At 37.2% G+C, this 13,565-nt stretch overlaps 1 protein-coding gene across 2 annotated transcripts; it reads left to right on the top strand.

Moving 5' to 3' along the window:
- Positions 1–3,913: 3,913 nt before the first annotated feature.
- On the top strand, positions 3,914–12,529 carry otud3 (OTU deubiquitinase 3). 2 transcript variants are annotated; one of them, XM_042491941.2, is made up of 8 exons: positions 3,914–4,071; positions 5,457–5,753; positions 7,622–7,770; positions 9,541–9,653; positions 9,758–9,880; positions 10,021–10,153; positions 11,133–11,320; positions 11,812–12,529. In XM_042491941.2, exons 2-8 carry the CDS (start codon positions 5,548–5,550, stop codon positions 11,974–11,976), a joined length of 1,077 nt encoding a protein of 358 aa, XP_042347875.1. In that variant the 5' UTR covers positions 3,914–4,071; positions 5,457–5,547; the 3' UTR covers positions 11,977–12,529. The 2 variants fall into 2 exon arrangements, with proteins under 2 accessions (XP_042347875.1, XP_042347876.1); XM_042491942.2 differs by having other exon boundaries at positions 3,931–4,071; positions 5,523–5,753.
- The last annotated feature ends 1,036 nt before the right edge of the window (positions 12,530–13,565 follow it).

Genomic DNA, 13,565 nt, shown 5'->3' with positions numbered 1-13,565 from the left:
TGTATAATGTAGCCCAACCAATTAGACTCAGTAAACAATTCAACAACAACAACAAACCCAGCAGGCTGACAGAGAAATGTTTTTGTTCATCTGTGTGATCACTTCACTGAAGAGAAACATTGTTTCAGCACCATGGACAGCGGCCATACAGAGGCCTGCATTTACCAGCTGCTACTCTGAAAAACACTGATACACCTGAGTTGCAGCATTTTACAATCATGTTTTGCTAACTACAAAAATGGGAACATAGTTACAAAATAATCAATCACCAGTCTTATGGAGTTCTTTATAAGGCGGCCTTTGCTAGTACAGACTTGAAAACATATGCTGTCATCACCCACAGGCACGCTGCGAGTGTTACTTCACTTCGACCTCCCCCAGTAAAGAAACACAGCCAGGCTGGGTACTTGTGTAGCACACTCTAATTAAAATCTACAGGGGGTAGAATGGGGCTAATGTAAATATTTAATAGGAAAAGGACATGAAACCAGATTGATCACAATTATGAGAGCACGTAAAGACTCACAGCTGACTGAGAGTTAATAGCAAAAGTGGTTGACCAATTGTCAAAGCAACATGAGACGACTAACAGAGCTCCTGATAAATGTGACTAAGCATAGCATGAATAGATTAAAAACAGTAACATTGTTAACATGTCAAGGGCACCAGGAATCATATGACCTTGTTTCTGGATACATTGCTGTTGGCTTTCTGCATGGGTACATGGTGCTAGCAGTAAGTCCTTTTTTATTTTATTTTATTTTTATTTATTTTATTTAATTGGGTGAACTGACCCTTTAAAGGTCCACCATGTAACATTAAGTATTATAGTAGTATATATATATATATATATATATATATATAATATAACATAATATAAAAAAATTAATATATTTACCTCAGAATAAGCTAATTATATCTACATAGAGTGCTGGTCCTTGTCCACGGAATGCACCATGTTGCCCCGCCAAGTTCCTACAGCAGCCCAGACAGAACAAATCAAACACTGGCTCTAGCTAGGACCAGTTGTGTATTTTGCATCGGCCACCTTAGTTTGCAGCCCCTATGTGATAAGCCAAAAAGCATTGGGAAATCACTGATTTTAACATGAAACCTCATTATTCTGTGTTTCAGCTGACTGCACTCTGCAATCATCACCATTAAGTAGCCCCTGCATTAAAAACCCAACATTTACCAAAAACTGCAATATTTGCATTTGGTTCTTTGACACCTGGATATACATTAGTTTTTTTGCGCTGTGTTCAGACACCTTTAATGACCATTTTAACCTCTGAAACCTGAGAAAAGTGGTTTAATTTACTTGAAAAAAAAAGAAGAGGAAAATACATAATGAGCAACTTGGCAAGAAATGTCACGCAAAACGCTAAAAACTAGTAAAAGTAACCAAAAAAATAGCATTAAAATATTATTAGATAATATCATATCCAAAACATATATATTTGTAATTCTTATAATCGTATTTTTGGACTATTTTAGCACTCTTTTAAGGTCATTTTCTTTGTTTTTACCACTTTCTTGTAATTTTCTGGGCCATTTCTCATTAAGTTGCTTGTCACCTGTCCATGTTTTTGATAGAAATCAAGTCAAACTGCTCAAGTTTCAAAGATTTAAAGCAAAAAAGGAAAACGAAAAAGACAGTTAAACTGGAAGAAGTCAGCTGGGAGGAAACTCATCCTAGTTTATCACAGCTGTAAGCCGTAATGTATCAAATATGCAGTACAGTCTGTCTCTAGCTGGTTTTGGGAGGGTCTGATTTTCACCATTAGAGGGATCTCAGAAATCTAAGTGCTCCCTGATATTTTTTCATATTGGATATTAACAAGTGAAGAGGTGCCCTATGATTCAAACCATATAGCTCTGCAGGTGTTAGATAACCCTGTTCAATGTCAAGAAAACTCAAGTCATTGAAGGTAACAATGATGTAAGTGCCTCTTTAAAAAGAGTGTCAGCCATAAATATAACATTGTGAAATCAGTTGACATAATGTGCTATTTTAGCCTGATATCAAGTCAAAACAGGTACTTCCTGTTATGGTGTGATGTGCCTGCTTAGACTGACTGACTCTCTCTCTCACACTCTATCTGTCTTTCTCTCTCTCTCTCTGACACACACAAACATACTGTACATGTATGCAGTATAAATGATATGTTGTGCATGCTTGGCTGACCGTGCGTCTGTTTCACTCAGGTGATTGAGGCTGATTGCTGCACATGCACAAATGCATGGCTAGCCCTCGGGCCATTACATCTGTTAACACATAATGTCATCACTCACTGAGGTCTATAATAAACCACACACCAACCTATGTCTGCAGATGTATGTCCGCTGTCAGTCACACCAGCTGGTTTGGTGTAAAACCTGTGTGTGTGTTTCTAGTTTTAGGAAATAGAATAGTCCTTCTAATTCCTTCTGTTTTCTGATGCAGTTTTATGTCTCGAGGCTATGTTTTTTTGTGTTTTTTTTTGTCTCAGTGTGTCTGCTGGTGTTTTTACATAGCAAATACCCTGTTTATTGCTTCTCAGCCCACTCCTCCCCCACATTATTTTCACCAACTGTGTGGAGTCATCAGAAGGAGTTGGTGGTGAGTGGATTTTCTACGAGTCGAGGAGAGCAGAGGGTGGAGGGATTTTCAGAAGCAACATTTTCTTTCAAAATCGTAACTCAACCTCCTACTTTGTCCTGAGTCACAGTCTGCAATATACGATGACTCAGAGCTTTTTGACTTGAGATAGATAGATAGATAGATAGATAGATAGATAGATAGATAGGTAGATCCTTTGACTGATTGCCTAATTGATTACTTAACTGAAAGTTGCAGAGGTGTGGACTTGAGTTACATGACTTACACTCGAGTCAGGCACAAATTTACTGACTTTAGAAGTGACAAGATCAAAAAAGAATTGCAACCCAACTTGAACTTTAACACAGATGACTCGTGACTTCACTTGGACTTGAGCCTTTTGACCTGAAAATACTTGATACTTTACCCAAAACTATTTTGGAAAAGAAAATTATAGACATTTGTCTGATATGAGATGAGATAAATACAATAATACAGAGAAGAGAGAAACATACAAAATTCACTCTGTTGTGGTACTGGTTTATTGCACTGTATGCAATGTCAGTGCTACCTTTTTTATGATGAAGTTCAGTTCTAATTTTAAAGAACTTTTTTAGCAAACAAAATACACATCTTAAAACACATATATGATCTTTGTAAATGCAATTATTTATTGCTCTGTTGTTAAACTCACTTGTGACTTGCAAAATAATGACTTGATCTGACCTCTGGAATAGTACATACTGGTAATAATCCGCATTGCATAATTCCTGCTAAGGGACTGTAGGCTACTTTATTTGTCAGAGTAGAGGATAGCTGCAGTGTGACCTTGTTTTCTTTTTATATCATGACCCTCCTCAGAGCGACAAACATTTTTTCCTTGAGCCTCTCTGAGTGACAGGGGGAAAATACATAACCCTCCCTGCGTTCACATTTTAGGGCTATGATAAATTATGTGATTTTGAAGATTTTTACACAAAACATGCCTGTCAAACCCACTTGAGGGTTTTGAGATTCTGGGGATATTTAAAATAAATGCAAAATGCAAAATATGACAATTTAAAGTTCAATGTACTCCCTAAGCCAAATAAAAAAAAACACAACTCCCTCCCTAGTGCTTAAAAATATATTTGGAGTGCCTCCTCTGTTTTGCACCACCCCCTCCCCACTCATAAATTATTAACAGTCCTTACGTTTTCTTGAAAATTTCCCATGACGTGTGTACAAATACTGCTTTGGTGTAGGAATAATGTTTTGTTGTTGTTTGACAAAACGTGCAGCTACACTCAGCTCAACGCATTTTTTTATCGCCTCTGCAGTTTGGCCCATCCCCCCTTCCGTACGTTTTGACGCACACATATTCTACGTATGCGGAACTTCAGTTGTAAACAAAAACCAGAAACGGACAATCACTACATTCGTCTTATGAGCAACCAAAAAATTAAAAAGACGAGACATAGCATTTTCTTTTGGGCCGCGGTTTGTTAAAGGTAAGCATCAATCTATTAACTCTTAAGTCGTCCAGTTGTTTACGTTGTAGTGAGCGCCACAAGCGGAAGGATATAATTTTGTTATGTAATACCCAGCCGATGGACCCTAGCTAGCTGTTAGCTGCCGAACTTCGTGTTAGCTATCAGCGGCTATCGACGTTAGCTAACAGCGATAACAGTCCGTTTGTATTAGCTAACAAATAACGTTGCTCAGTAGTAGTAACGTTATTACTTAGTACGTGGTTACTCATCAACGTCACTAATATGAACTATGTAACGTTAGCTATAACGCAGCTTCAGCGAGAACGTTAAAAGGAACAGCAGGAAAGTCAATAGTACATCAAACGTCAATATTGTTTCAACATTGGTCACATGACAATTTATCTAAAAATATAACCTCTTTAGTTTTGTAAATAATACATTTAGCCTTTAAGTTGAATGCATTCTTCATTTTGTAAAACATTGCAAGCAAACATCACGTCTCTAAGCTATCCTATCACTAAGACTGTGTGCTTTTTAATGTGCCAGTATGCAGCAGACATTCAGACATAATAATAATAATAATAATAATAATAAACCTTATTTGTATAGCACCTTTCATATAAAAAATGCAGCCCAATGTGCTTCATGTCAATGACCTCCATCTGAAAAAAAATGTATCTTTTAAATATGAAAATATTTACTGATGAAGACCAGAATTCTATAGCAGTCAACTTAAGTTGAGGAGATGACTCTGAAGGAAGTGAAACTCATGATCACTCTTATGACACTTACTCACATTGGGCCCCATTTTATAGTGGTTTGAAATTAGAACAATAGTATATAATGATGTTTTTGGAAAATCTCTTTACACATTGTAAAAAGTTGTCATCTCCCCACCTCGGTGTGTTTTTTTTTTTCCCACTTTTTAAAAAAAAATTGCAGCAAAAACAGATAAATAGAGATAACTGATTGCTGATTACATTTAACTATTTTACCCCGCTAGCTATATTTTAGAGAAATTAATTCATCATAGATAAATGACACTATCTGTCTAAGCCAACTTAGAAATAGGATGGTCTTTTAAATCTGACCCTCAGGGAACCCTATAGGATTTACTTTGGGAGACAAGTTGTAGAAGATTGAGGATATTGTTTACCCCATTAATATCTTGATAAGTTGTAAAACCTTTATCCTTTAAGTTTTGTTAATAAATGGTTTTTCTCCAGAAAGAAGGTTATTGTTGTTCCATAATGGAGATGATTTGCACCAAATGTTTTATTTTGTTTTTGTTCTTTTGCTGCTCCCAGTACTTGTAGCATATAACTTTTTCATAACATTTTTTTGGTAGCTATACTAGTAAGGAGAAAGTCCTTGAACCTAATTTCTGTGTCTGTTCAAATCAGTTCCAGATGTTTGGCAGTGGTTGATGCCATCCCATTCCTGTAAGAAGACATATTTTGGTGTTGTAGGCCCGCAGAAACGACTGTAGCCAACATGTCGAGGAAGCAGACACCCAAACCTGTACGAAGCAACAAGAAAAGTGAACTGGAACGCAAGAGGGACGAGCGGGCAGCACGCAGGGCCATCGTAAAAGACCGAAAGAACCGGCCTCAGGATGGCGATGAAGGAGCAGAGTTTGTCAGTTTCTCCAATCAGCTCCAGGCCCTGGGGCTCAAGCTGAGAGAAGTCCCCGGAGATGGGTAAGAGCTGGAATAAGACTGTGCGGTCTAGCTGTGCTCTGTCTCTCTCTGTGTCCTTTACCATCACTGATTCTGCAACACATCTCCTATATTTAAAAATATACAGAAAGCTCATTTTGAAGCTGTAGACAGCTGTCTTATTATGAGTAACCTGAATGCCTTCGTAGAGGAACATAATGTCTTCAGCCTCTGTGCCTACAACTCCCCAGCCCACAGTCAATAGCATTGTACTCTAAATTAAACTAGAAAGTATTTGTAGCTGCATAGCAGAGGTAAATGCCACTAGAGTTGTAATTTGACAATTCTCATCTTTGTTGAAACCTGATTTGTCATCCACACCTGACAATAACAGCAGGATTGTGCCATTTACATTTGGAAAACAGCAAAGGAAATGTCTTCAGGGCTCTCTAGCTTAATGGATGGATGGATTTTCTGTAGAGTAAAAATGCAAAAATGTCTCGCAAACTGCAGGGCTCCTGTTCTCGCTTACTTAATGCACCAAAGTGATGTTTAGAGCAAGACTAGATTTACACTGCGGGGCGCCATCTGAAATACACACGTGAACAGTCATGTTATCAATCACATGAACAAGGTGTTTCAAAATACTTGTCAATAAATAAATACACAATCACACACAAAATACATGTGTAAATACGTGTATAAATATCCCGTATTGTACATGGTTCCTAGTTCAGTCATTATCTGATGAAAAAATATACAATTAAACATTCAATCAATATCCTGCAGCCCCCACAGTGTCCTAAAAAAGATGCCAAGAGTATATACCCACAAAAAAACATAGAAAATATTTCAAAGAGGAAGACATATAAGAGACCACACTTTATGATAATAAAGTTACCAGATAACACAGAACATACACGCAAAGTACAAAGAAACATATTACAAGAAAGGGTGAAAATCCATCTCCTCATTGAGGCCTCATGACATCCAGAATACACGTTTCAAAAGCAGATTGTTGTCCTTGAGAGTTTGACATGTTCAATTCCAAAGTAATTTCGGGAGGCAGCAGTGTGGTTCATGAGCCTGCCACTGGACTTTTGTTGTCATGGTTTCTGATGCTGCTTCTGTGTTCAGATATTCTGTTTTTGAGGAGTCTGGATGTTTTGCCTATGTATTATGGGCTGACAGAGTACCAGCCTGGCTGATTTTTTGGGGCCAATATTTGGCATTTTGCAGATAGTCTGTATCAGTATTTTATTTTAATGATCTCCGATAAAATTGTTACATTAAAAAATGCAAAGAAAGTGTCTGCATGGTAGGTACTTGTACTTTGTAAAACCCCAGGGAGCTTTTTTGATTTATTAATCATTTTTATTTTCGCTTGACTTTCTAAAAAAAAAAAAAGTTGCCGGGAACTTTCTCTATATGATGCTGAAAGTTTCACTTTTGATTAAACCTTTGCTAAAGGCATTTAAATAAAGTTTTGTGTTAGAGTTTGTCATATTTCAAATTAAACATTGTGATGGAAACATTTTCATTTTTCTTGTAAATGTATATCAGTTCCAAATAACAGTTATCTGTCTCATTAAGTACTAATAATCAGTATCAGTATCAGCTCTAAAAAACTCTTATCGGTCGACTCGTAGTATAAATGCTTCTGGATTCTCTGTACAGTCTTGCATTTGTCAGTCATTTTCACTACTGAGCAGAAGGTCTGTGAGAGTTAAGCCATTGTAATTGGCCAAAGGCCAGAAACTTGGCAGCTAATGAATGCACCAGTGAAATATAAGCCTTTGATTTAAACGTACGTAACATTACCTTCATACCGGCCAAGAACCTCGACACTGAGTCATCAACAATAAGCAGGCATGTGTGGACATACCAGTCACTGTCTCTGTGTCTTGCAGGAACTGCCTGTTCAGAGCTCTGGGCGACCAGTTGGAGGGTCACTCGCGGGGTCACCTGCGGCTTCGGCAGGAGACCGTCCATTATATGATGTCCCATCGGCAAGACTTTGAACCATTTGTTGAAGATGACGTCCCCTTTGCACAGCACTGTAAGAAAATGATACACTGAGGGACACTGTGCAACAGTAAATCAACAAATATAATAAAATGCTGTCATGAGTTAGGAGACTTTCACTAATGCATCATACACAATAAGCTATTTTGTCGCACACGAAAAGACAGTTTTGACCAGCAACAATGCAGTGACCCCTGGTGGCCCTCAGTTCTGCCTGCAATAGAAAGACAAATGCTGTATGTCAGTGTTTTCCAACCTGGGGACAGGGATCGTATGTAAGGGACTATAAGATAAATATGAGGGTTTGCTGCATAGGAGTGCTTCTGCTGTGCACAATATTGTGTGCTTCTTTCTAACTTTCCTCAGATGTTTGCTTTTTTTAATGACTGGATCATTTGAAATTTTCAGGCTTTTAAATTTTCACAAAATAAACCAATCAGGGAAAATACTCACTCTAAATCTGTCACAATGTGTAGATATATGCAACTGCTGATGAGGGCGCACACATAGACGTTACTTCCAGAAGTGGCAACAAGTCGTTGTCTTGCAAGTCAGTTGTACGTCTCAAGTCTTTGCACCGAGTCCCAACTTAAGACACGGTCCCCCCCGGATCCTTAAAACACCTTAAAAGGTGTGAATAAATTAACCTAAAAATAAGACCTTACTTGGTCTTAAAATGTCTTAAATCAATTTTTCAGGAGCCTTAAAAGTGCAGACATAAAACGTGTGATTTTATGAATGTTTTTTCTTCTGACATTGCATTGTTAATTCTCAAAATAATAGGAAACTTAAAAAAAAAATCACAGAATACCACTAGCATTGCTGTCACCCAAAAGTAATGTTATCTATTAAAGTAAATATTTGGGCAAAAATTCTACCTAACCAAAGTTATTGCTGTCAGGTCACGTTTTCTCCCAAGATTTTGGCTATAGTGAAATCGGTCTTAAATTTCATCAGCATTGAAAAAGTCTTAAAAAGTCTTAAATTGCACTTGCTGTAAGCTGTAGGAACTCTGCAAGACAGACACGTCTGAAAGTTTGAGTTTTAAGTCCCAAACAGGCCAAATATACCATTTTAACAACAGAGTAACAACATTAGCTTAGCATCAGCTCACTGTGTTATCAGCCCTGACTTAGCATCCTTTTCACAACTTCAGATGTTGAGCCAAAATTTTAATTTTTTGCATATTTCAGTCCCTTTTTTTTTTGTTTAATAGTTTTTGTACACCAGCAAAATTATTTTGGGTATCTTTTTAACTGGCGCTCAGTAATGTGGATGTGGGGAATGAAGTGTCGACTTGCTGGGTTATGAAAATTAATAATAGTCGATTCAGGAATTAAATGATTGTGGCATTTTTCATATTTGGGCTACCAGGAAGGTATCAAGTATTTTCAAATCACAAGGCACAAGTCCAAGTGAGGTCACGAGTGATTGGTGTTGCAAGTCTTTTTTCTTAATTTTTTTTAGATTTTGTAAAGTCTAAAGTCATCAAATTTGTGACTCAAGTCTGATTCAAGTCCACACCCTATTTTTGGGGCCTTTTTGTCTGTTTGACTCAATTCATTCTTTCTGAAATTATATTCTTGACTGATTTTGACAACTATTTTTTTTCTTTTCAGCGCAATGTATAAGATGGAATTATATAATCAAATGCAAAACTGTAAAATGACAGTTTCAGATCAGGTTTTAGGAGATACATTGTTCATCTGCTGTGACGGCACTGTAGAAGGTTTTAGGAAAAATTGTGTGTAATCACTGTGTTAGGTTATCCTGTGAGTAACTGTCTCTGTTTCTTTCGGCCTAGTGTCCAACCTCTCTCAGCCCGGTACGTTTGCTGGAAATGACGCTATTGTGGCTTTTGCTCGCAGTCAGCAGGTGAAAGTGGTCATCCATCAGCTCAACACGCCGCTGTGGGAGGTAGGGACAGACGCAAAGACTTTCAAATGATGACGCGTAAGCTAATGATGAAATATAACTCCGTTTTGGCACATCATAGTTTATATGTTCTGTTCTCGTTGCAGATAAACGGTGCAGAGAAGCAGGCGTGCAGAGAGCTACACATCGCATACCGCTACGGAGATCATTATGACAGCGTGAGGCCGACTGGAGACAACTCTGAGAGTCCTGCTCAGCTCCGCATAGAGGTTTAAAATAGATAATGGGCAATCAATAAACCAGCATTTAGTAAATTCCAGATTCCACCACAAGTTTAAGAGTGCATCTTGATTTGTTTACACCAATTAAGGCACCTTTTAATGATGTTTTCTTGGTGTTTGTTGCCCAGAGTTTGCAGAATTCACATGGGCAGCAGCGTGAGTTTGGGGACGGTCAGAGGGAAAGACAGAAGAACTCGTCTCCCACAACCTCAGAGGAGGACAACGTGATCCTGAGCTCCATCAAGAATCGAGGAATCCCGGGTCAGAAGTTACACTCAATTCATTAGCTGCTGGAAGAATGAGACCGTCAGGGCTAAAGAGAACGACTAGGAATCAACTTTATTACAGATGTTATAGCCTTCATGCATTCAAGCTACTTTATTTAAATTTATTGACACAGTGCTTTTTTAAAATTTATAATAACAGCACTTTATTTAAATTTATAATAACAGTACTTTATTAAACTGTATAATTACAGTATATTATATAAATTTATTGACAGTGCTTTATTTAAATTTATAATAACAGCACTTTATTAAACTGTATAATTACAGTATTTTATTTAAATTTATCCTAAGAGTACTTCATGTAATTTAATAATTGCAGTATTTGAACTGTATTACGATATTGCTTTATTCAACGTACTTACACCAGTATTTCATTTACCCTAATAATAACAGTACTTTAACTTTATTATAGCAGTACTTTCTTTACGTTTATTATAAAAGTACTTTAACTTTATTATAACAGTGCTTCAACTTTACTACACCAGTATTATATTTAATTTAATAGTAACAGTACTTTAACTTTATTATAACAGTACTATCTTCACATTTATGATAACAGTAGCTTAACTTTATTATAAAAGCACTTCAGGTTTAGTACACCAGTATTTTATTTAATTTAATAATAGCAGTACTTTAACTTTATTATAAAAGTACTTTCTTTATATTTATTATAACAGTACTTTATTTGAATTTATCAGTGCAGTGCTTTATTTAAATTTATTGTAACAGTAGTTAATTTAGTGTTTAAGTATTAGTCTACAGTACTTTAGAGTCAATTTAAAAAATATTGAGATATATATAGTGTATTGTGAGGTAGCCTAAAAAATGTCCCAATATCATTTACAGGCCATCTATCAGCCCTAGATCTCATCAACGTGTCAGTTTGCTTGACGTTAACGACAATGATCACATGACACCGACTGGTTCGATACATTGTGTGTTTTGTGCCTCAGGTGATGAGGAGAACCTGCTCCAGCTGAGCGCAGCAACCATCAACGCTGAATGGCTTGTTGGCTCCGTGCTGGGTCAGTCCTGCCAGGGCCAGTGTGCCTCAGGATCCTGCTCAGCCTGCAGAGCTGCAGCCTCAGACTGCACTGAGCACAAACAGTCAGCAGAGGGCGCCAACCTACAAAAACCAAAGGTACGCCCACTTATTACTCAGCCTGTAAAGACAAACTCATGCAATCCAAGTCCATTTCATCTTCTTATGTTATTTTTATTGTCATGTATTGCTTTTATTCTTGTATTTTTCTAACGTTATTCATTTAGTACTTCAACTGCCTGTCAAGATCTACCAGTTTTATCACTTATATTCCTTTTATTTGCTTTTTTCTTGTTGACCTTTTGTGTTCGCATTTTGTTATTTCTTTTTGTTTGACTTTTCGAGACGTTTCTCTGTTTGGCATGTTTGTGGATGTTTATTTTTATTATTCCTTGAGGTCCTGCCTTTGCTTTGTCTGTTAAAACACTTTGTAAACACCTGTTTTTAAAGGTGCTATATATATAAAGTTATTATTATTATTAATTTCCAGAATTCTCTCTTCTCCGAATATAATTATTTTATGTTATTTTATTTTTAGAATTCTCGTGAAGTAAAAAGTAAAAAGATTTTTTTGTTTCCCTCACTCTCAGGTATCCAATAAGCAGAGGAAAGAGCAGCAACGGCAAGAGAAGAAGAAGCGTCAGGAGGAGAGGCATCGGCAGAAGTTCCTCCAGAGTAAAGGGAGTCAGGACCAGAACCAGAACCTGCCAGAAGCTGTTACTTTAGTACCAGCTCTCAACACTCTCAGTATATAGACTGGAGCATGGCCAATATTACCTACTGCTAATCTAGCTACTGGTGGCTGACGCTGTTTTGCACATAGTCCAATTCGAATCAGTCACAGCGGATGACTTTTCCTAAAGAGAACCCTATAGTTTCTTTGCAAAAGGTATAAAGGTGCCTGCAGACGTGTGTGTGTGAGATGTGTGAGAGCTGTAAAGGACAGAGAGTGAAAGAGCACGACCTTCAGTGTATTTGTCGGGTATTGATGTAGTTCAATCCCCGGTTGCCGTTGGTGTTGGAACTCCTCAGATCCTACCACTGCTACCCAGCCCCTCTCTATGCTGGACATCTGGCTTTCCATGACAACCATGCAGATAATCTCGTGCAGCTGGGCTTTTTTCGTTTGCCACAGATTGAGTTGATTCAGATTGTTCAATCTGACCAAAGGAGGAGGTAAGAGAAGAGCGGAAGGTGAATGATTGTTATGCACACTGTGTACGGAATGTGGCAATAAATAATAATAAATGATAATTTACTGTTTTTGAGCACCAGATAATATATTGCATATTATCTGGGATGACATCATTTTGTGTGTGTGTTTTTTTTCTTAAAATTGGAAGTCATTATTTCTTGGGATTTTGCCATAATGTATACTCAGTGTTTTTGGTTAACCCTTTGAAACTTCAGTTTTCTTGTGCTGCGTTCAGATGCATTTTACAAGCTGTTTAATCCTTTGAAACCCAAGCTCATTGAAGGGAAAGCAGTGAGCATCTTTGCAGGAAATGTCCCACAATTTCAGGAAATATAGTAAAAGGAATAAGACATTTACCAGAAAATTAGTTTTTTGAAAGAGTAGGAAAAATATGCAGAAAACTTTATTCATAATTATTTAATATATATTTACAATTATGCTACAAGAATTGCATGCATTTGTTTAAACTTTGTTAAAAAATGACTCATAAATCCACCTACTATCGTCTCTCTCTCTCTCTGTGTATATATATATATATATATATGGTAGGTTTATTAGTTATTTTATTTATTCATGTTTTCAAATTTCAGCACTTTTTGGGGTAATGTTCTTGTTAGTTTTTTGTTTTTGTTTTTTTTTTTTACCACTTTTTCATTTTTAGGTCATGTTCTTGGAAGTTTTTACCACTTTCTTGCTAATTTTCAGGCCACGTCTTGGCTAAGTTGCGCATTGTCTTCTCTCCATTTTTTTCCTTAAAACAAAACAGTCAGCTCATGTTTCAAATGGTTAACACATAATCCAATATTTGAGCAGCGTCTGTCAAACCTCTCCTCGGGCACCAGTTGTCCTGCGTGTTTTGGATCTCTCCTGCTGCAGCACAGCTGAATTAAATGATCAGCCCTCATCAAGCAGCTTCAGGACGAGTTGATCATGTGAATCAGCGTGATGTTTTGCAGCGGGCAGAGATCTGAAACAAGCAGGACTTGTGGTACTTGAGGAGAAGCTTGAGAAACGCTAAGGTAGGCACATATTGGGTTAAACTGTTCATTATAGTTATGTTATTATTAAACCAAGGCAGATGGATGATAAAAAGCCTCACCGTTGGGAATTTCCAAGAGAAGAAAGACAATTAGAGCATTGGTTGAATGT

This window comes from Plectropomus leopardus, chromosome 9 (assembly GCF_026936395.1).
Source record: "Plectropomus leopardus strain MGB_pleo_1.0 chromosome 9, ASM2693639v1, whole genome shotgun sequence".
NCBI classification, from domain to species: Eukaryota; Metazoa; Chordata; class Actinopteri; order Perciformes; family Serranidae; genus Plectropomus; species Plectropomus leopardus.
Note: the sequence above shows the minus strand (reverse complement) of the source record. Positions and strands in the feature narration are given on the sequence as shown.